This window comes from Eublepharis macularius, chromosome 18 (genome assembly GCF_028583425.1).
Source record: "Eublepharis macularius isolate TG4126 chromosome 18, MPM_Emac_v1.0, whole genome shotgun sequence".
Classification (NCBI taxonomy): Eukaryota; Metazoa; Chordata; class Lepidosauria; order Squamata; family Eublepharidae; genus Eublepharis; species Eublepharis macularius.
In genome coordinates, this window is record NC_072807.1 from 30,408,363 (window position 1) to 30,432,419 (window position 24,057).

Consider the following 24,057-nt stretch of genomic DNA (forward strand, 5'->3'; position numbering starts at 1 on the left):
GAACAGCTTGCCTGAGTAACAGCTGGAGAACATGGAGGGGCTGTCTGTCCACACAAAGCTGTGCTTGTGCACTTATGACTTCTCCCAGATCAATCAACATACAAGTATGCACGTGCTTAGAGGTGCCAGCTGTAGGTTGGAAAATTCCTGGAGAATTTGGGGGTGGAGCCTGAGGAGGGTGAGGTTTGGGGAGGGACCTCAACAGGATATAATACTGTAGAGTCTACCTTCAAAAGCAGCCATTTTATTCAGGGGAACTGATCTCTGTGGCTTGGGGATCAGTTGTACTTCCAGGAGATGTCCAGCCACCTCCTGGAGGTTGGCAAATCAAAGGTTCATCCAGGGAAAAACTAGGTGGGCCACAATCCCACTGAAATCCATTGACTGATTTCAAGGGACTTTTTCGGGTGCCTGCCCTGTCTTTGCTGGGGGCAACATTCCCTCTTTCTTGCCTCTCTCTTCAGAGGTTCTCTATTGCTACCCCCCCCCTTTAAACTGTGGCACCGTCTTTCACAACAGCAATTACACAGACAAGAAAAAATTATATGGTTGGGCTGTATGTTTACAGAGGTTGCCTGGCAGGGATATGGGGAATTATGCAGAGAAAGGAGAGCATGTTCTATTTTTTTTTTAAAAAGGCCTCCTTGTGCTTTAACTCTCCTATGCAACTGAACTGAGAATGCTTGGATGTTTCTGTGAATGTCGCATGTGAATGCTGCCAATCTCAAGCAAACGTCGTGAACACCCAGCAATGCAGGGGTGGTGATGGCAAAATTTGACAGTCACTTAAATGCAGCTATCAACATTTACCAGTGTATATTCTAACATGGGGAAAACACAATTTCTAACACTAATTGTGTCAAACTGGGCTTGGCAGTATCTACTTACAACTGCCAGTATTCACTACACTTGGCACTCAGTGTGGCATATATCTGGCTTGCTTTCTGGAGATACAAATAGCAGGACATCTTCTGTCCATGTGGGTTTATTACTGAACTCCACTTGGCAACACTGTGAAGGGAAGAAAAGCGGCTTCAGATTGCAGCCTTGCCAATGTTCACCATCTAGGAAGGCTGCCCCGCCCAAAGCAAGGCAAGAGAGAGGAAAGAAGCCCTCTAATCCCTAATTTTTGAGGCTGATGCTCACATATGCTATGTAGATAGTTGGTGTGAGATGCCCTGTATGACTGCAGGCCCTATACAAGCCAGCGTTGCCGCCTCAGCTACAGTAGCTGTCTGCTGGCACTGGGGTAGAACACAGCAGGTTTTTCTGGTAGCACAGGTACAAAAGGCTATCAAAAGCACAAGGCATTGGTTTACAGTGTTTACAGATTATGTTTTAACAATCCATTCACAAAACTGGAGGTGGCCCCAGGGCTAGCCAGGCTGCTGTGCCAGCTTTCTGAAAGCCAACCCCTCTCCATCAACCTGCTGTTTCCCTTAGGAGCCTGCTAGCATGCCCCTGAGAAGCGCAAGGGGTGCAGCAGAAAGGAATGCTGTGTAAGATATACCAAGTGACTCCCCTCTTGAGAGGCTTTTCTCCCCTAAGCGAGAAAAGGAACTGAAGTAAGTTGTTATGCTCGTGTGGCCAGTGAAGGGGGGATTTTGTCCTCCTCTGTTTTGCCAGTTCTTATGCAAAGGGAAACTCTCTCAGAGCCCTAGCCAATAGAACATTTCATACAAAGCGTGCTTCTTGGAATAGAGGGGGCGTAGCTTGCCGCTTCCACTTGCTCGACCCTTAGCGCCGGATGCACACCTAAAGCATCTCGGACAGGGGCTTGCCACTCTCACTTCAGAAGTCTCCAGAGATTCCACAGCTGCCCCGAGCAACTTTTTCCACAGTTGAATGGCTTGAAGAGTTGGGAGATTTCCAGGCCCTCAGCGTTCCTCCGGCGAGCAGCAGGTCCAGCTGGAATGCAGAGTTATTCCCCCGCCCCACTCGCCATCTGTGGTTTGTTTGACAAGCAGCTTTGTCAGATCGCACCTGTCGCACATTAATGTGCTGCTGCAGAGACCTGCATGTGCAGGAGTGGATTCTGGACGGCTGCTGCATTACAAAATTCATGTACGAGTGGAAACTTGCACGATTTTTCTGAGGAGTGGGAGGTACTAGACACCCCCACAGCTTTCAGCCTGCATTCTTCAGTGTATACTGGATGCGTTCAGATAAGAGAGTGAAAACTGAGCGGACAGCTTTGCCTGCAGCCATTTGAACCAGCTTGTGCAATGCCACTACGATTGTCCGGTTCAGGCCCAATACCGTTGCTTTCAGAACCAGGGCAGCACTGAATTCTGCTGCTGCCGTCTGTCAGTTCATAGTATAGTTGAACTGAAAATTGCCCGGTGGGCTAGAAATACGACAGGAATGACAAAACTTAGCTCACGTCCCTGCAGGCTTAAACTAGATAATACGGTAGGTAGACGTACATTTATGAAGAATAATTTAAAGGGGGGAAGCAGCTAACGCTTTCTAGAAGATGAGATTCACAAAGTGTCTGACGCCCCTGACGTTTGCAGTGGTTTGCGCTTTTTTATGGATAACGAAGCAGAGTTTTGCCTACAGGCTATTCTGTTTTCTTCAACTACAGACCACTGTCCTAATGTATACTTAATTACCTGGCAGTTACTGCTGAGTCAGTACTAGACCTGGACAATTTATCCTCACCCCTCTGGACGTAAGTGGATTTGTCCAAACTATTGTTATTTTCCTATGTTTCAAAGGGAGATTTAGTTCTTCTAGCTGGTTGCACATTCAGGCACATTGTCCAGCACCACACCGGACGGCAACATTAATGGCTACTGAGCATTTCAGAATAAGCAACTTATTTTAAATAAGGATCTACATTTATTTTTATTGGGCTGCCTCTTGCACTATTTGTCTCTCACCACCTCTTTCCTGGATGCTAAGCTGGACTGCATATGCACTTACTTGCTCCTGAGTAGAGATGGGAACAAACCGAAATACGAACCGAAGTTCGTGACGAACTGGGCTGGTTTGTGGTTTGCGAACCAGCAGTTCATCAGAGCCCATTTCTGACAAACCGCCAAGAACTTTAGGCTGGTTTGTTTGGTTCATTTTTGGTTCATCACTGCAGACAGCCTGGTGCTGATCAATCAGTTTCCTAGGCAACAGGGGATGGACTTCCTGCAGACCTTCTGCTGGCCCAGAAGTGATGATTTGCTGACATGTATGTGACATTTTCACGAACCAAACCGTGGTTTTTTTCTGGTTCATACCCATCTCTACTCCTGAGTAAATTTCATTTCTAAGCAGGGAACTGCTTAGCTGATCTATGGAGGACTGCAGTGGTTTGATGACAAAGCACCTCTCTAAGCTGAACGGTTTGGTTTCAGGCATTCCCTCCAGTGTAAGATGAACTCACAGTTTCAAATTTTACTTTTGTTCTGCATCTCACACTTGTTTTACAGGTATTTTGACAGGGTATAAGTAGCAGGCTGTGTGGGAGGCAGGCACTAAAAATAAACAAAATTCAAGTGATTTCTACTGACATATTTTGGTTATGCACAACCCCAATAGAGTGTCTAAAAATTACCTGAGCCTCCAGAAGCCATCTATTTGTAGAGAAATTTGATCTTGGTCCACCGTGTTTTCTACTCTGCCACACTGTATTTCCACTTAAAGTCCAGCCAGATGTACACCCTATCCTATTCTTCCCATTATCACCAGTTCCTGGGAGCATCTAAGGCAGCGAAAGAGAACAAAAATTCCATCATCATAAATCAAGACGTAACTCTTGAGTGACAAGTCTCTTGTTTTGGCTGCAGAATTTTTCCAAACGGAACAGGAGTTATTCATGCCCCCTCCCAATGCAAACGAGAACACAATTGAAGTTGTTTTGCCCTAACGATGCTATCGCAGACTAGAATTGATTTTCTGGTCACTTAGAGACCACTGGATGTATTTCTTGTGTAGTGCAAAAGAGAGGGTTGTGTGACTAAGAAGCCATCTTTGGGCAACAACAGGGACAACGCATCAGGGCCAACTGGAAAAACAAACGATACAGCCCCCCTGATGGTATGCTACCCAACAGGAATGCCTACTTTCTTCAGCAGTGCCATGCAGTTAGTGAAAGGGCGGCAATCTTAAATTAACCAGCAACGGCTGGATTTCACACCCAGTTGGTGAATTAGATTGTTTTCTTTGTATCGTGAAGATATTAACAAGTATTGATACACTGAGAAGATGGGTTAGAAAAATGAAAGTTCTATTGAGCTCAGTGCCTCTTTTTGCTGCCAATCATGGGCCTTTATGCATGTCTCCTGGGCCACCATATATGCAGTTACACTAAGAGCCAAAACACACGTTAAGAAATACCTAGGTTCAGCACGTGTTCTCTTACCTCAAGGTTTGCCGGGATCTGTAGGCGTCCTGGAAGCTTAAAGTTTAGCATTTACAGAGCAGCAGGGAGGGAAATACAGGCGCCTGTATTTCCCTTCCCCTTCCTGCTGCTCTGGCGCCTGTATTTCCCTTCCCCTTCCTGCTGCTCTGAAAATGCTAAACTTTAAGCTTCCAGGATGCCTACAGATCCCAGCAAACCTTGAGGTAAGAGAACACGTGCTGAACCTAGGTATTTCTTAACGTGTGTTTTGGCTCTAAGTGGGGCAAAGTTAGGTAGGTGTTGGCATGTTCTAGCACTGGCATACTATAGATCTCTGGCCTGCTCACACTGCACACAGTGTCTGAGGGCCCACTTTTAAAAAGGTGGCATGCACACGTGCACAGACATGTACACCAAGTCACATGGGCAAGTTCTTCTCTCCTATACGCATCACATTTAAAATCAGGCTTCAGTTTCACTTGCTGCGTCCCAGACTTCTGGAAACAACTAAAGCAGAACTGAACCACCGAGAACGAATAGCTGTATAACTGCAATCCTGATACAGTTCAATGACTTAAAGTCAAGCCCTGCCCATAACAAACATTGGTCAATGGAACAAAAGAGTCCTCTTGCTTTCTTAAGCGATGGCAAGAAAGAATGTGATCACAGGCACTCTCGGGAGGAAGAAAGTCCTACTGACTTCTGCAGGACTGACTTTTCACGCTATGCATTCCAGATGAATGGTGTATTTAGGGTGCAAACTTTTCCAGCATGTAGGTGCTCAAAAATACAAAATATAAAGGTTTGGGTAAACATCAAATACTCTGCGGAACCAACAAACTATTTAACATCTTTGGAAGTAAAAGGGTTTAGAAGGGCCTTCGCTTTAGCTAGGTGCCCTTCCTTCTGCCGTACAAGAATATTCCCCTTACTAAAAGGCTTTGTACTTGCCAGTCAAGGAAGGCTGCGACCATGGAACATATTTTTTTTCATGCCCGCATTATAAGGTGGCACGCAGCGAATTTATTACCCCATTGTTCAGAAAAAAACCGGGATCTCTCTGAAAAAGTTAAACTTGAGTTTCTTTTATCTGACAAAGATGCAAAGATCCCTTATCAAGTAGCCAGTTTCTGTATGGCTAGACTCGGATTAAGAAAATTTTTATGATATTTAGATGCCATATCAATGTTAAACTGCTTTTTATCTTTTATCCAAAATGTGAAATTTCTTAAATATGTATTTCTTTGTATGTCTGGTATAAGGACCGCAACAATAAATAACTAGGTGCTCAAAATGATGTACAGAGGAGGGAAAAACACACACACACACTCAAAACACATCTGCTATCAGTCTGTACAGATCTCTGCTTCTCATTCTAGATACTGGAGTGGAAAGCCTTTGCCTCCCTCCTCCTCTGCTTGTGAGTCCCATCACAACCTCTATGAGGAGGTGTTGGGATTCATAGCCCATTAAATAAGCAGAAACAGGAAACTGCTAGAACTGAACAAAAAGCAACTTTATCTTGGCTGTCAACTCTTACATTTATTGAAGTTCTGCTGTGTCGCTCCTCCCATGCCCCGTACTGTTTCTGCAAGGTAGCCAAAGCACTATATACAACCAAGAAGCCCCCTTCTCTAATCCTTCCCCAGGGAGGAATAAAAGCAATAATGATAATTGTTGTTCTGCTGTTATAGCATTTGTATCACTTTATCTCACTTCCAGACGTTCAGGCGTGATTTCGGAAGAGGGCTGCTGAAACCTGCCCACCATTCAAAATAAGCTGAAATATGTTTCTGAATCCACTGAAACGGATTGCACAGGCATATAGAGAATTACATGTTGCAGAAAATCTTCTGGCTACGGGGAATTTTTTTAAAATGACCCCAGCTACAACTGCCCACCTGAGAGAAGAGGACGTTTAAGTTTCCTATGACTTTGCCCAGCAGCCAAGTGAGGCAGAGCAGAAATACAAAGGCAAAGATATTCTCTCTGCAGGGTCAGGGCAGGGAGGCAACGGTTGGAGAAGGGCAAGTCACTTCCGAGACAGCTTAGCAATGAGATCCTTCCATTCTTCCCTCTTCTGTGTTATATAGGAGGGAGTCAGGATCTGCAAGATTGGCTCTTGCTGCGCCTGGAAGTATGCCCGACACAACGCCTCTGTGTTACAGATGACATACATCCCACAGTCATAGCTGTTCTGCTGAGCAGGAGCCTTCTCCTCTACAAAAGAAACGTTGCCTCTCTTGCCAAGAAAGGCTTCCAGCTTCCCCGCTACCCGTTTGGCATGGACAGAATTGCTCCTCGTATGGGAATCATAGTGAGCAAAGCAGTTCTTGTCCCGGAAGTAAACGAGAAGGCTCCAGTGGGTGCCCCCTGCAGCTTGACTGGAGTTGTCATTGACGGCCAGGAACACAACTTTCTTCAGGGGGAGGTTCAGTGGCTCCAAGAAGATGCCCATTTCCTCCTGGCTGGTAGCGCACTTGATGAACTGGGCCACCTCGGGACCAATGAAGCACACTTGGTCAGAGAAGTCTCGGAACTGGTCGCTGGCAAAGTACTCAAAGGCGAACCCGATGACGTGGTCATTAAGCCAGCAGGGCGGGTCCAGTAACGACACATCCGATTGTCTTAGCAAACTGTCCATGTAACTAAGGACAACGGGGTCCATTTTAGGCAGGTGCAATCACAGGGGCCAGGGAGAGGCTGACGCCTAAAACGATCAAAAGTGAAACAAGGGGAAATGAGGGTTAGGACAGGTCACACTCTTTTCCATTGAGGCCAACACAGTTATGGAATGCTCACTGACTTAGGGTTTTTTTAAACATTTTAAGAACCAGTTTGTTCACTTACATCCAGTGACAACCACCTCTGCAAACCGGGCCAGTTTATGGACAGGAAAATGGTTACACACTGTTTTATCTATGGAAGTACAATAAACAAATGCCAAAGGCTACAGCCGATAGCAGGTGGTGATGGATCTCATCAAAGTTTCTGCCGGTGCGAGCATCTGTAAGGCTGTGATCAACTCAGAGCCAGTACCTGAAACACCATCTGTTCTTTTCCTCCCACTAAAGAGAAAAGTAGATCCAATTCATGACGAATGCCGGCATCACTCTCCAAATAAAGTCTGGGCATAAGGGAGGCTGTTCAAGAATATGCTGGCCTCTTTAACAATCAAGGATATTTTTAAAAGCTGAGCTAGCAGATAACAAATGTGCTACAGAAAAGTACCCCTAGCAAGCGGTGACTTATGATGATTCTTTTCTGAGCGGTTCTAAAGAACCATCTGTCTTTCTTCTAGGAAAACCCACGGCAGGAGGAGGGGGGAAATTCCACAGCCGCCTTCTCTTTGATTCAATAGACTTCTTTCAGAACTTGCCTCCAGGGTGGGACTAGGCTCCATGCTGGAGGCAGGGCTGCTGCTGCTGAACACCACAGTCCTATTTTGAGTTATCTGCAACATCTAGGCATACTCACACGCACCCTTTCCCCTTGATTTCTGCCTTGGGAAATAGACAACATTCCTCAACATGTGAAAGTATGTTTAAGAAAAAGGGGGAGAGAGAATTTTATGGGGAGGGGCTACAGTTCTTGGAAGTGTGCCCATATCCTTTGTAACTTCCTATTCTGCCCCAAGAACTGAATCCAATCTACCCACCCCACCTATCTAAACTAGACTGGAGTTCTAAATATAAACTGGAAAGGATTTTGGAGTGTCCCTTTTATGAGGACCGAGAGTTAGTACCTTATAAACCAAATGCAAGCAGCGTGCATTAGATACGGTCATTCCACCTGGTGGCTGAGTGTATGATAGCCCAAGCATCTATTGTCAATTCTAACCTCCTCTATAGCTGTCAGGAAGGTAAGCATGGAGCATCCTTTTGCAAGACCAGACTAGCAGGCAACGCCCCCCCCCCTGGAATCAGAGCACAATACGTGGAGTTTATTCTGAAGCAGGCTTGCACAGATCTGTGGCCCTGAATTTATTTGGGGCTCAATGTTCTGTAAGTATCAAGTCACATCACCCAAGGACTGGCCTCCAAAGGGCACCAAAGGCATGGACGGTCAACATTCTCATTCACGTTAGACTCTAGGCAAACCAGGCACCACCCCTCCACTGGAGTGTTAAAGAAATCCTCACGGGTGCTGCTTTATTTACTCATAGGGAAGGACCGGCCCTGAGCTTCTCCTGATTCCAACCAGAGCAATCATAGCACAAAGCAAACTCAGATAGCACTAGTGTGAATGGTGTCGAACTTGTAAAAAAATTAATGCTGCTGTGAAGTACGACACATGTGAAACACAGAGCAGCGGAAGGAAGTTCCACAGTGACGATGGGCCTTTCTCCCCGCTTCAGGAATCTGGGTTTCTATATATGTCAGCATGCAGGATCTTATAGTCATAACACACGGCCTTGATCATCCCTGCAAAGAATAAACCACCACGATGATTAAAATGGAAGGGGAGCGGCTATGGCGACCTCCGTCGTTTTGTTATCTGAGCATAATCAGCTTTACAGTCAGCCAACTGCTAATCATACTTGGGACTGATGGCGAGGGAAAGCAGGACTGGTCCTGATGTTTCAAAGCCACAGGAGAACTCCATCATAAGCAGTTCTGGCGGCTGCAAATACTTCCACTACCACATTTTTGTCCTGTCCTTCCCCTTTCAGAGCTCAGGCCAGTGTATACGTCTCATCCTCTATTTTATCCTCAGAACAATCCTGTGAGGTAGGCTAATCAGGGAGTGTGGCTGGCCCAAGTGGGGATTTGGATCTGTGTTCCCCTACTCCTGCCACTACGCCATCCTGATCCAAGTTTCTGTTTGGGCGGCTTATCTTCGTAACAGGTTTGTCAGCAACTCTGGGATCTGATACTGGAGTTCTGAACGGTTGTGACGTATGGGATTTGCTATGGGACGAACTTATTACACAAAGAGTCCCCCCCCCCCAATATGACATTAGGAACCACTCTCAAGCTAAGCCTCGCATTTTCTGTCCACCTCAGGCTTCATTCCCTCAGACACTATGAGTTGAATCAGCCAACCATGGGATAAAACCAGTCAGGTTTACTGCCACCTCATTGTTTCAATGTAATATCACTTTTTTCCTAATGGTAACAGAAAATGAGGTACATGCTTGCAAGACCGAAGCCCTCAGGACTAGTCCCAGATGTGTGGAAACTGCCTGTGGCTACTGATGGGGGAGAAGCTGCTCAGGCTTGCCTCAAAGGCACAACATTTACTGCCATTCTACACTCCAGAACTGGGCCTTGATTTTGAAGAGACGTTGATCAATACTTGAAAATCCAGAAACAGAACAAAACCTGCAGACAGCCCTCCCCTCGGACGCAAAATGTTACACTAGTCCTAGCCCAGAGAAAAGGTAACCAACCCGCTCAATCTTCACAAGGACAGAATTTCCTGTTACTATCTGTTCATCTTACGTGACTCTCTGAAAGGGAATAGGTGGCTTTGAGTTCTCAAAGATTACGTGGCAATCCAATGTGCAAGCGATCTATTTCTATCTTTTTAGATTGCAGTGGAAAATTTTACTGTTTGGGTCTTGAACAGTTTAATAGCTACAGACTGAGCCTTACTTCCCCCTCCTCACACACTTGGTTAGTTTCCCTGCAACCCACAGCTAGTGCAGTGTTTGCTTTTGTCCTAGATCAAGTCACTGACAGCTTCCCGTATATATTACTTCTTCCCCATAGAAAATAAGTGCTGTTCATTATAACCGTTAGCCGCTACTGGAAAGCGCTTGACAGTGATTCACCACATGAATTCCCACATCCAAAGAGAATATCCTTGTTAGACACCAATTCATTTTCCTGGGAGTTGCTAAGCACGAGAAACATGTTATACAAAAAAAACCAAATCCCTACCCACAAAACCTACAATTCGACAAGGTAATCAAGAATCTTTATTTAAGACCAGCAACATTCCATTCAAGATGGAAAGAACTAGAATGAGGGTATGGGGAAGCGTGGAGGAAGTCTGTGCTGGCTTTGAATGCAGTTACCGAAAGAATTTTTTCAAGATGATCTAATTTAGAGCATTTTATTTAGAATTACAGGCTGCCCCATTGCAAAGGTTTGAGAAGGGAAACAGAAGCAGAACCAGAGGCAAATGCAACCAGTAGAACGGACTCAAGTTTCGCAAGATTCACTAACATTTCTCCATTAACTGGCGACTATTATACCTTAAACTCTACATGAAGCTGCCTTATACTATCAGACCTTTGGGCCCCTCTAGCCTGGTATTCTCTGCTACAGCTGGCTGTGTCCTATTTCGATGTAGACAACTCTCTTTCAGCTATAGCTGTGCATTGAGAGCATCCTAGCAACCCGCCTCACAACGTTCTCATGAGGGCAGTCACCAAGAACTGCGAAGCTCAATGCAGTCCTGTATAGAAAGTGTGCTGCAGCAAGAGACATCTCGTCAATTAGCTCACCACCAGAAAATCTTGAAGCAAAGCTGTTTCAAAACTTCCTATAAGGAAGGGGGAAGGCTTTCAGTTCTTGTTTCGCAAGCACAATGAACTTAATGGATGAGGAACTAATCTGTTCAGAAAGGGCATAAGCAATCAGATTCGTTTACTCTTTGGTTTAGTTCCGTGATACTTTCTCAGTGGCTCAGGAGTGACATGTGGCTCTTCTGCGCACTGATCCCCAACTTGTCACCTGCTGTGTGTCAGGAAAGAGGTCCTTGACTGGTGGGGCTTGTGGTTGGCAGGTAGACCTCATATTAAAACAGCTACCACTAGAGGAACGGGTAAGCTGCAAGCCTCCCTGCGGGGTAGGCCTCATGCCAGGGATGGAAATAAATATAGCTCTTTTGGTTGCTGGTAGGTGAGAATGCGATTCTCCAGAACCACAGAGTGAGTACCACTGGTTTAGTTTTCAAAAGAATTAGGACATATTTCTCCATACAATTCAAAACTATTTTTTTAGCATTAAGTTACAAAGTCATTTTAAAGCTATCAAGAATTTTAAACACAGAGCCTTGAGAAACTGATTTGGAGAGAGGGACAGCAGTCAGTCAGAAATTGGAGTGCATGGCACAGCTACTGTCATCCCTGCACCTCCATGCTGAGAAGACATGAACCTGTTGGGCAGATACCCATCTTGAAGTTATTCATGAAACAGAAGCATTGCCGGGGAGGGGGGGAGGAGACGCTTCTGGCTGGAGGGCATCAGTACTCTAAAGCAAAGACAGTCATAAGGTTGTCTGCTTGACTGAGTCCCTCCCAAATTTTAATCAAAGTACGATATATAAAATGTGTCAAATGTTTTATTCCTAAGAAAATAAGATGTTTTCAGTTGGCAAAAAAGGAGATACTCCACATGCCTTAATATTAACACCTGCCTTGCAAACCTTGTATGAAGAAACTCAGCCACATCAGGACTCCAGAGGGGGGGTAGTCTATTACAGCAAAAACTGATCAAAAGGTTCCTTATAGGTGAATGCATTTTTTGTAATATAAATGTTTTTGGGCCAGGGAACACCAAGCATGTCCTCCGTTTGAAGACATGTATACAGAGGTAAATAGAGAGAAGAAAAGGCAGACCGTGGGAGCAAAAGTCCATGAAATGCAAAAGGTACTGCCTGTGACATTTTCCTTTTATTTCTTACATTTCACAGCCTTCTCCCCCGTTTTATCCTCATACAAGCCTCTCTCTCTCTCTCAGAAATATACACACGCATGAGCCAATGTTGTGTAATAGTTAGAATCTCAGACAAGGGAGACCTGTTTCAAAGACTTACTCAGCTTAATGAACGATAACAGGCCAGTCACTCTCTAACTAATCTACGTCACAAGGCATCTGTTTAAGGCTAGGTCAGCAGAGGCAAGGTCCATCTTCCCAGCTCTTTCACTTGCCATTCCTTCCTATAATTGGACTTGCATCCATACAGACTGCAGGTGGATGCCTCCTGTTTTGGACCACTCTTTGGCATTAAAAACACTCCTTCCTTCAAGCAGAAAGCTAGCACTACAGGGAGAAAGCATCACCTTTCTCTTTTATTTACAGTGCCTCTTTTCTATTTGCAGGGAAGGGTTTTTTCCCTTCCTTTCACATAGTGGAGCATTACAACATGTGATCCTCCAGTCTTGGATCACTCTTTGGCATTAAAAGCCACTCTTCCCTGCAAGTAGAAAGCTATTACAACAGGAGGAAAACACCTCCCTTCTCTTTTATCTGCAGTGCTGCGATTTTTGTTTCTCCTTTCACACAGGGGAGCATTCCAACACGTGATCCTCCTCTACCTGAAGTCAGAATCTTCTAGCTCTCTCTTTCTACCCTCATTCCCTGGCACATGTGAATGAAGCCCTACAGATTCTGAGGGGTGAGGAGGAAGATGTCATACGAGGGTTGCCAGCTCCAGGTTGGGAAATTCCTGGAGATTAGGGGTTGGAGCCTGGAGAGGGTGGGGTTTGGGGAGGGACTTCAGAAGAGTATAATGCCATAGAGCCCACCCTCTAAAGCACCCATTTTCTCCAAGGGAATTGACCTCCTCTGTGGCTTAAAGATCAGTCGTAATGCCAGGAGACCTGCAGCCACCACCTGGAGTTTGGCAACCATAGCTACACATTTTTCCTTCAGTCCCTGCGTTCGTATGAGACGCTCGGCCAGCGCCAGTCCACCGTAGAAAGCCCATTGCTGAGGGGACCGGGGGGGGAGTCTCATAATCCCCCCCCCCTTTTAACCGTTAAAAATCCCCGTCAAGGCGACTTTACGTAGCGCGACGTCGCCGCTGACGACACTCCGCGCCCTTACCTGTCGCGCCCACCTCATTCTCCTTCGGTTGCTAAGCACCGCCGTAAAGCGCCGCCTTCTCTCCCCCTCGAGTCGTAAACGCCCCTTCCCTGTCACTCTACATCCCGCCCCTTTCCAGCTTCCACAGCGAATGCAGGCACAGGCGCGGATCTGAGGCGGCGCTCGTCCCTCTTCCTCACGCATGCGCTCGAGGGAGAACGCAACCAGGGGGCGGAGCTTGGCGTGCCGGTCGGAGAGCCTCGCGTCGGTGGAAAGAGGGCGTGGCCTTCCCTGGCGGGTGGGAGGGGTCCAGAAGAGGAGGGGATGGCGACGGCGGAGGCGCGCATGCGCTGGCGGGTGTGAGGGGAGAAGCGCCTCAGCAGGGGGGAGCGGCGGAGGAGCGGACCGGGAGGCGGAGACTGCGGCGGGCGCCGTCCCTCCTTTCCCGGTTCTGGGGAGCGAGCGAGCGGCCAGCCGAGGAGAAGAGATGCGGCGGCCCCGCCCGACCCACAGGTGAGGCGCCCCCATCCTGTCGCCTGCCCCCCTTTTCTCTCCCTCAGAACCCCCAGTCCTCCCCCCACCAACGGTCAGCCGACACCTGCGGCTTGACTGGCCGTTAACGGCCGCCTCGGCATTCGAATCCGAGGGGAGGGGAGAAGGGGAGGGGTGTGTGACAGATCCTGGCTGGGTCGGTTCCTGGTCCCTCGTGCCCTTAAAGGGACTAGGGTGCGGACCGCGGGGTGTTCATTCATTCAGGCCGTGGATACCGAGCTGTCTTCTCTTCCCTCCTTCCCATTTCATAGTGATTTTATTCACTGGTTCTTCTAGGCTTTCATCCTTCTCTCAGGAAATCTGTCTGAAAAGATTGCTAACTAGTACCTCCCTGCTATCTAATACACCCTTGCTAGCTAGCACCCTCCCCTGCTAGCTAGTACACCTCCTTCCCTCCCCTCCCATTTCATCCTGATTTTATTATCTGGTTCTTCTAGGCTTTCATCTTTCCTCCACGAAATGTTTCTGAAAGGCTTGCTAACTAGTACCTCCCTGCCAACTAGTACAACCTCTTTCCCTCCTCCCATGTCATCCTGATTTTATTCTCCGATTCTTTTAGGGTTTCAGCCTCCCCCTATAAAATGTTTCTGAAAGGCTTGCTAGCTAGTACCCCCCTTTCCCTTGTTGCAAGGTCATTGAGAGATTTCTGCTCTTTCTCTCACCTAGCATGTTTTTTAAAAAAATTTGCGGTGTTGAATGTAGTATGAGATCATCCATTTTTGGAACCCCACTACATCGTCTTGTATTTCTGGCACTGGCCTCCTTCATTTTTCTGCACTGGCCTCTTTCTTGGCCCCCCCCCCCCCCGCCTTGCAAATGATGGTCGCTGTTGCATTGCATGTGTCTGGGAGCTGGAAAATCTGTGCTACAGCTGCTGTCTTGGGGATCAGAACGAAGGCAGCACGAGTGAGCTTGGCAGTTAAGAACAACTTTTCTTTTTTTTCTTTCTTTTCTTTCTCTTTTTTGCGTTAACAGGTTTAGATGGCTTTTGCTCCAGTCTGTTGTGATAAGAGCGCTCTGCTTCTTTAGTGAGAAGCCTTTGCTTCAGTCTGCTGCTATCTTAAGATAAGAAACCAAATACACATTTTTTAATAGAGTGGCAGTATTTGGGAGGTGGTGGTAGTGTCTTTGCTGGTGCCGAGTTCCCCGGGGTGCAGCCAGAATGTTGCAGCACACACAAATAGGTGTATTCTTCCTCGCTAGCGCTAAAACTGCATCACTGCAAAGCTGGTCATAAAGAATACACTGAATCAGTTCAGCCTGTGTTTTCTTCATGGGTGTTTTTTCACCGTGGGTGGTGCAGCAAGTACCACAGCATACTGGATTTGTGATGGAGCGGGACTCTGATGAGGCAGCATAGAAATCTCTCCAGTAAATCTTCAGCATAAAAATCTTTAGCTGAGCGAGTGATGTTTTTAATGCAGTAATGTTGTGTTCTTATTCAACCACGGAAAGGCTGTAAGACAGAGTTAACCAGCTTTTGGCTTATCTTGAGCTGATAAAACAGTGCAGTCCCCGTTCTTTCAACTATGCTATGGTTTGACTTTAAAAGAAGCTATCTAAAAAGACTTAAAAGGGTGAGTGCCTCTCTGCCGTACTTTTAAAGCATGGCAGCTATTATCTGTTCACCTGCCCTTGCTGTAATAATCCTAGCATTTCAGTGGTCTTTCCCCTCCCCCTCTTTGTGCAAATCTCTGTGCTGTTCTTCTGTTGTAGAGAATGCAGATCTCCCCTGAATTTTTTTAAGGGGCTCTTCAGAACACAAGCGAAATTGACAATGTTCCTTTCAAGGCAGGAGAGGAAAAAAAGGTTGTATAGCAGTGTGGCTTATCCCTCTCCAAAGCAACAGGGTGTCTGTCACAGCAGGGCATTCCTCCCCCACCCTCTGGGGATAGAATATGGTGCTCGAAGGAACTTGCAGGTGATTCTCGCAAAGGAGAAAATGTGCTTAGGGCGTGCTGTGCAGGATTTTGCAGCTAAACTCACACCTTTATTTACACTGCATTTTCCTATGCATTGTGGTGGTGGTTAGTGACACTAGAGATAAAGTCACTGTGGCCAGTATGCTGCATAGCTCATTTGCATATTTTTGTCTTTGATAAAGCATATGCAAGAAATATTCTGCAGTCATGCAATACATAGCTTCTGAGCTCACAAATGAGAACAAACTGCTCACAATATATTTGTAATATCAGAAATTTTGAATTTCAGGGTGACACTGTAGCTTGATTTGATTCTGTATTTCTTTTACCAAATATTCTTTTAAAAATGTTTTATGATTCCAATAAACTAATTTTTATGGTTCTTAAGCTCCATCTTGCATTGATTAAAAATAGCTTGTCTCCAGTGGATCTTGGATCAGTAGACTAAAGACCAATTTTCACTATGTTTCAGCAGTATCTTTTAGCAGTACTATTGCAACGAAGAAGGGAATGGCACATCCAGGTATTTCTTTAATTTGTGGGACTTTCAGTGTGAGAGAACCAGCCCAGCCATGCCACTGAATGTGATGAAAGTAAGCTTTTGCATCTGCGTCAGGATCAGATTTCATGCATTTTAGTTACGGCATGTAGAATTAGATATTAACATCATTTTACGTGATTCTCTTTTAATATTAAATGCAGCGGTGTAAGTTAGTACAGATGGTTATAAAAGCATCAGGTAAACTATGCAGCTGCTTCTCTGTGTGCAAGAGGGAACGTGTTTCTGAAAAACATCTCCCCTCTCTCAGTGTGTCTCATAGTAAATTAGGCCTGGACAAATTTTCTTAGGCTCTAGGAGCTAACCCAAAAATTTAGGAGCTAGGCAGCTTGTATTTTAATGACCGGATTTCTAAATATTGCTACCACAACACCTAATTATAATGTTTTAGCAGTTTCTTGTAATGTTACTAAATCTATGATATAAATTTTGTAATACACATATAGAGTAACCTTGGTTGTCTTCATCACAACAAAAGCCTAACCTAAACCTAATGTCTCTCCAGTTTTTCATAATTCCATTATTGCTTTAAAATGCTGCATTTTCAATTGAATATTGGATCCAGTATAGGAAGTCACTGGTTAAGAAATGAACTCATTCTCCACCATTGAGGTGTTAAGAACTTCATGCATTAAGAATTGCAGAAGAGATGTGGCAATAAAATCATTGTTGAAGGTACTTGGCACCACAATGAAATTTTTAAGCACCGTATTGACCTGGCACCTGGGATTCATCTAGGTATAAACTATAAACTAGTAAACTATAGCTGCAGTTAAGGATAATATTTGGATGGATATAATTGGTTTTTAATATAAATCATTAATATTTGAGGGCATAGTCCCAAATATTGAGCTTTCTGTCCATGATATTAACCGATTACGAAACTTGTTTTTTTGCATTCCTCACTGACCTGCATGTTTAAAAAAACTTTAAAAGATCCAGTCAAAGTTAAGCACTTTTAAACTTCATTTGGTTTCATTGAGAAAAAGCTAAACATGTTTTTAATAATTCCATTAAGTTAATAGGATTTAAAAATTCTTAGTGAGGACTAGATTGTGGTTCTATCCCCACTTTTTAAAAATCAACCATATATCCCTAAATGGCACCTAAGTTATTTATACAGTGTTTAGCTTGTGGTTTTGAAATTCATTCTCTAAACTAAGTTTGGTTAATATTTGCTGATGGATGGAAAATTACATATTGTTACTTTTACATCTAACTTTTTTGAGTTATTGGCTCTTAGAAATGCTTATATGTTGTGGTGTTTCACTGGATCAAGGTTTCTCACAAGGCCAAGTATTGAGGGTAGCAATTTAGATCAAGAAAAACAAAGACATTGTGAATGCTTTTTTTGCTGTGGACATACTGCTGTGTTTGCCAGATTAAAGTGCCACATTAAACTTCTTGAAATGACTCTATCATGAAGTAACCATTGACTATTCAGTTATTTTTGGACTGTTGCTAACGTCTGCTTTTATGATGTCATAGGGTGGCAGCAGCTCTAGTGAAAGTTGTTGTGAAAAGACAAATACAGAAATAAGTAGATTAAAAATATTTACTTAGAAGGAGATTGAATGCTTTGTTCAGCACTGGGGTGGGCAAATGAAAGTCACCCACCAGGTGGTCATTGCTTTGCTGACATAACTGGAACATTGCTCCAGAGACTTGAAGTCTCATTTTACATTTTATTCATTTTTCACAGACAGTCTCAAGAAGGAGGTTGTGAATTTCCCTCTTCTTTGTGAGTTCAACCCCCTCTTTACATAATGGAGATTCCATGCCCATCTCTCTCATTTATATGTTGGGGTATTGATGGTAGAAAAGGTGCAGAGTAGAGGCTGATGCCTTGATTCTGAAAAATCTGTATCATAAGTGTGTATGCAATCCCTGTAACAGAGTTAGCGTATACTTATGAAGGATGGAACTGTGGTTCAATGGTAAAGCATCTGCTTTGCGTGCAAAAGGTCCCAGGTTCAATTTCTGGCATCTCCCATTTAAAGGAATCCAATACTGGCAATGTGAAAGACTCTGAAACCCTGGAGAGAACTGCTTCTAGTTGGAGCAGGGAGTATTGACCTTGATAGGCTAATGGTCTGATTAGGCAGTTTCATATGTTCACGTGATGACATCCACCTTATATTTAGATATGAAGCATAGAGTTTTTATGATGCTTAACTTGCAGTATAGCTTTACACTTGACCATTATAGCCTCTCTCTAACTTGGAAGCATAATTTTGCTTTTTGGGCACAGATGTGTATCTGACTCCTCTTTTACCAGAATTTGAGTTATTCAAATGTGTTTCATGGCTTGGAATGTTTTGTATGTGTATTTTTAAAGAATGTGCTGTGGTTTTGACACAGAGCTAAAAAGTAGCTTGGTTATTTAAGGAAAGAGTCTGAATTTCTTGCTTCAGGTTTCCAAGATCAATTGATTTTACAGTGTTGGGTTTCTGTTTCTGAAATAGCTATGGGAATTGCAGCAACAGTTAAATTGCATCATATTGGAAGTTAGATTAAAATATTAAAAAGTACTTAAATTGCCAGCTTCTGTTAATATATTTTTCAAAGTATTTGCTCTTGTTGGCTGTTTTTCCTCTGTGTCTTTTCCTTTTAAATTATAGTGCTTTTGATGTTTTAAGAAATGTGTGCTCTGTAGTAGTAGTGATGAGCACTTTCATCCACTGTACATTTCTTTATATATGGGATGTCCAAAGCATGTTCTGAAAGTGGTCCAGCATTGTTTAATCTCTAAAGCCAAGTGGATCTCTTGGTCAACATATGAATTGGATATTATTTCACTCAGGAATGGGGGAAATAAGAGACATTGCAACTTAAATAGTAAAAAAGCTTGTGCCATCAACTTCTGAAGTTCAACAGAGGCCTGAGAACTCTTTTATTTTGTTTAATATACCTTTTTTATGGGTTAATGTTTTCAATTGAATACCTCTTTGAATAAATAAATATCTCACAAATATTTTCATGCAAGTTAGTGGGACTTATTTTTGAGTAAACATGTTTAGTAACTTGTGTGTGTGTTGTACCCTCAAGTCATAGCTGATTTATGGCGATCCCTGGTGGGATTTTCATGGCAAGAGACTAACAGAGGTGGTTTGCCATTGCCTGTCTCTGCAGCCCTAGTTTTCATTGGAGGTCTTCCATCCAAGTACTAACCAAGGCCAACCCTGCTTAGCTTTTGAGATCTGACAAGATCAGGCTCACCTGGGCTAACCAGGTCAGGGTGTTTAGTAGCTTGCTGAATGTGGATCCATCTCCTGAGAGTAGCTGTGCAACCCTCTTCCTTGATTATTACACTAGAGAATTGGTGATAAAGGCTTTTTAAAGACTTTTACAAAATTAGATTGTCTGCAGTTTGTGCAGTGTTCCATGTTAACTTTGAATCTAAATTATGGACGAGGTTGCACAGAAAATTCTATTTTTTCAGGTGAATATGTATGCCCTAGACAGCCCTGATCTTCAAGTGGCAAAGCACAAGACAATTATAAAAATGTAAAACATTTCCCGTATGGAAGTGAACTTGTATTCTGAAAGAGGAAATCAATGTGCATTAAGTGTGTGTTGCAGGGAAAAGGACTTGGAAATAGCTGGCTGCCATTTCAAGACTCATTTATGCAAGTGAAATCTGTCCTATTAAAACCATTAGGAGGTTTGTCACTGGCCCACGGCATGGTTTGCTGTAGGATCATTATTGATGCTGAGAATAGTTATTTCATTTTATCTGACAGGTCTCTTTTGAAATAATTTCCTATTTAGGGATGCATATAAGGAAGAATTAATCAAATATACCTTTGTAGAGATGGGCACAGAACGAAAAAAAACCCGAACCGCTCGGTTCGTGGTTCGTTTATTTCCATGGAACATGGAACACGAACTCATCCAATTTCCAAACTGGTTTGAGGTTCGGAGTTCAGGGGGGAAGACTAGGATGGGGAGGGGGAAGAAAGGAAAAAAGCACCCTTTTCCCAAACACCTCCCCAGTCCCCAGTCAGTAAGAAAAACAAGAAAGCAAGAGATTTTTAAAAGCCACTCATCCTATGTGCTGCAATTTGTCTTAAAAAAATTCAGTCTAGCATCATTTTCAAAACTGTAGAAGGGATCAAGATCTTTTAATATCTCTGGAAGACCGCTTCACAACATTGGAATGGTTTTGAACATTTTTATAATAGGTTGGTGAATATGTGTTGTACATTTTATCAGATCTAGGACCTCATAGGTATGTTGCTAAAAGTCTTACTGTGAGAAGAAATTGTTTGGAACTCTATCTGCTTAAGGACTGAGCTGAATTCTTGTGACCATTGTATGAAATGGCCTTCTCATGTTTATGCTCAGTCCAATTCTGTGATCCTGCTGCGCTTCCATTTGTACTGATGAAGCTGGTCAGTGTCTCAAGCTCAGCCAACTCTGACATATTAGAAATGTAAAAAGAGCTTCAACTGCATCTTGTTCATTACCGTCCAGGGTATCTGCACAATTTCAGCACTAACCATGATGTCCTATCCAAAGAAAGCCCTGAGGAACAGTATAGAAAAATAACCTCTAGCCAGTGACAAAGTCCAGCCTACATTGTTGGCATGTTCCTACTGGCCTCTCCTCTTGGTCCTCTAGTAGGTTTGCAGTACATGGGCAGCAGCAACTTCCCTTTCCCTTATCTCAGTTTGTCCATTACTGACTTGTTCCATAAAAGTTACTTTTATCAACGTTTTAAACTTTATTATAGATGGAGACAGGTGGAAGAGGTAGGAGAAATCAATAAATTCAGTAGATAGTATTAGAATTCACGTTTTCTGTTATAGTACTTCAGTACTTGTTTTTTGACATAGCAGCTGGTACAGTAACTGGTACAGATACATCTATATCTTTTGTAGCTTTCAGGAGCCTGACCTGGGAGCCAGGTCACTTTGCATCTACGCATGGGTTTCTGGACTTCACGCAAGCATTGTTGCTTTCTTCAGCTAGGATAGGTGAGGACTATCGCTCAGCAGGAACACGGTTTACGATTTCTCCTGAACACTGTGAGCCCCCGAAAGGGGTTTTGGATTTCCCCAAACCTTGTTCCTGCTGTTATGGTAGTGTTTTGCTGTTTGTATGGCTTCAGATGGTGGCCCTGCTTCACTTTCGGGTGATGTGCCTGTGTGCCTCTGGAAATAAAAGAGGGTGCCTACTGATAGGGGGATTCGCTGGTTTGCTGTTGAAAGAAGTGGTTGCTTTTGACAGAGTGCAGAATACGAAGTGTGTGTGTGGCTCTACCTGTGTGCTTTTTTTCCCTCCCTTGTCACAACCTTCAGCTCTTGCCCCCTCCCTCTGTGTGTGTGTTTGTGTGTGTGTGTGTGTGTGTGTGTTCACTACCTGGTCTCTTGCAACCTCCAGGAGGCTGATCATTTCCAATTCATCTTTTGGGGGAAATAATGATGTCAGCGGGCCTTTATTTCTTCAGGTGGTGCTTGCAGCATTGGAACTCTTCAGTACCTGCTTCATCCGTGGCTTGCATGTCTGCCTTACCTGAGTGCCTCAGCACTTCTTTCACTTCTATGTAGGGCTAGTTCCAGCATAGTGTTTGCCTCAAGAGAGCGTTCTTGGCGTGATGCCCGTAGAGGCTTAGGTTGGGGGAAAATTTTTTCCTCAGGAAGTATCTATGAGCAGGATGCTAGATTCCTGCCAGCTCCCTTGTATGTACCTTCCTTGGAAAATCTATTTGAGTGACTAGTTACAGTCGATATAATTTTTTGTGTATTTCCTTGAGGAATAATTTTCAAACACACTCATGTAGCAAAACATGATATTGGCTGAGATCTTTGTGTCTTTTTTCCTGGAGAAAAGCAGGATAAAAGTGCTTAAAATTAAATTTGCAATTGGATAAATACAGATATTGTTTGATGGAGGAATTGGTTACCAAAGGAGGCTGTGGAATTACCCCTAGACTGCACAGTTTGTTTCCAGTTTCCAGTATGACTGTCAGCTTGTGGTATTGGTATGATTGTCTTATTTAAGGCCTGGGATCGAACTTTAAAGGTACTTCCCGGCCCCAAACCCTGTGATTCAAAATGTGGTGGGTTTTAGACTGTTCCTCACAGTATCACAGTAGTTTGTATTCATTGGATATGTGCCATAGAACTTAGTGTGTGAGGAGTAGTGGATGACATAATCGTAGAAGAATGTCGTCCCATTACTGTTGGAAGAATTCAACTGCTATTAGCATATGCAACATCATTTGAGCTGCAATATTCACTTTGTTGATATCACATAAATTGAGCTTCAGATATATTGCTTTTGTATATGGATGGATGCAGTGCAACTTTTCTCTTGAAATTATGTGCAGAAGGTTATTTTTTTAAAAAGACAAAGCTCTGCTATATATTAATGTAGTTCTTAAGATAAGTCATGTTAAGACAACTGGAATTAATCCCACTTGGTGTTTTAAGATGTGCAACTTTAGAAAATAATTCCCAAGTGCAGTTCTAATGTTTTATTGAGCCTTTTTAAAATCTCATTTCTGCAATTGAGCTTACCATGTAGAGTTAATTAAATACTGTGCTAACAAGTATGAATCCTAAGTACAAGACCTGGCTGGCTGATGATGATGATAACAACAACAACATTCGATTTATATACCGCCCTTCAGGACAACTTAATGCCCACTCAGAGCAGTTTACAAAGTATGTCATTATTATTCCCACAACAAAACACCCAGTGAGGTGGGTGGGGCTGAGAGAGCTCCAGAGAGCCGTGACTAGCCCAAGGTCACCCAGCTGGCTTCAAGTGGAGGAGTGGGGAATCAAACCCGGTTCTCCAGATTAGAGTCCCACGCTCTTAACCACTACACCAAACTGGCTCCCAAGTGTCTAGGCCTATGCTTGAGCATTTGGCCTATGCTTGAGCATTTGGCTCCCAACTGGGTACTTTGTACAGTAATGGTTGAAGACAAAAACCAAAAGTATATGCACATGCAGTTATCTAAAGCTCTTTAAACATATTATTTAACTATAAGTTAGCCAACATAGTATTGGTTGCTTGGAAACAACACTGGCACTAACCAAGAAGGTTCCTTCTTGAAGGTAAGGAGAATATCCTGTGTGAACGAGTGCTTCCATTCATCGGGAACTGGAACCAGGAATTAGGGTACAGCTTCTGTCTCTGCCACCAGGGTCTGCCTTTCCTTTTCAGCTCAGAAACTTGCACATTGTGTACCTACTCCAACGGATGCTGAGAAACATTATTAAGAAGCTACGACTGAAACATTAAAGATTGCTGTGGGATAGAAAAAAGGGGGAGAGGATGGTTTAGGTTTTTCTGTGTTGTTGTTAGCAGTACTCCTTGATGATGATCTATATCTCTTTAAACAACAGGAGTTGGATTCAAACTAAATTTTCCAATGGCAGAGTGGAATGCTGCTCCTGGTGATAGGGGGCCTGGAGGAATGACATGAGGAGGATCTGCTGTGAGAAGGGAGAAGTCAGTGGAAATTGCCTGTTGAGTCTGGATCCAACCCACAGGGTAGACCTGGGATGGTTCTACCTGCTTTCAGGATCTTCTCAGTAAGTCTCAGTGTTCTGTTGTCACTTGAAGGGTAAGGAAATCCTGTACAAAAAGGATGTTTAAAGCATGAATCCAACTAGAGAGGGGCTGTTGACTAAAAATATTAAATTAGACAACTCTGTACTTGAAGACTGAAGGAGCCATGGCAATGGAATCCAGCCTAGAGTATCTGACAAATATGGAGACCAAGGCCCAGGTAGCTGCCTTGCATATGGATGTGTTTGTGTCAAAAGCTGCTGATGTGGCAGCACTCCTAACTGAAGGCTCTGTAATCCCCTCAGGGGCTTTCTCTTTGTGTCATAAGCCAAACTAATATATTCCCTCAACCATCTGTTTAAGGAGTCTTTGAGACCTTTTTGTCCTTGAGAAAATGAT

General features: G+C 43.9%; 2 protein-coding genes across 3 annotated transcripts in view; one reads left to right on the forward strand and one right to left on the reverse strand.

Annotated features, from left to right (window-relative positions):
• Positions 1 to 5,837: 5,837 nt before the first annotated feature.
• Positions 5,838 to 13,196, reverse strand: SENP8 (SUMO peptidase family member, NEDD8 specific). Of its 2 annotated transcripts, none has more exons than XM_055002777.1 (2): positions 13,120 to 13,196; positions 5,838 to 7,049 (listed from the first exon to the last, which is right to left on the reverse strand). In XM_055002777.1, the coding sequence occupies exon 2, from the start codon at positions 7,005 to 7,007 to the stop codon at positions 6,372 to 6,374; it is 636 nt and encodes a 211-aa protein (XP_054858752.1). In that variant the 5' UTR covers positions 7,008 to 7,049; positions 13,120 to 13,196; the 3' UTR covers positions 5,838 to 6,371. The 2 variants fall into 2 exon arrangements, with proteins under 2 accessions (XP_054858752.1, XP_054858753.1); XM_055002778.1 differs by having other exon boundaries at positions 13,133 to 13,156.
• A 362-nt stretch (positions 13,197 to 13,558) lies between these two features.
• Positions 13,559 to 24,057, forward strand: part of MYO9A (myosin IXA) — a 136,242-nt gene continuing 125,743 nt past the window's right edge. The window contains exon 1 of the mRNA XM_055002477.1: positions 13,559 to 13,611. The gene's annotated coding sequence lies outside the window, so the exon portion shown is untranslated. The remainder of the gene's footprint in view (positions 13,612 to 24,057) is intronic.

Excerpts from the sequence above, each read along its gene's own strand:
- SENP8 (XM_055002777.1), bottom strand. The coding sequence starts at position 7,007 with ATGGACCCCGTTGTCCTTAGTTACATGGACAGTTTGCTAAGACAATCG.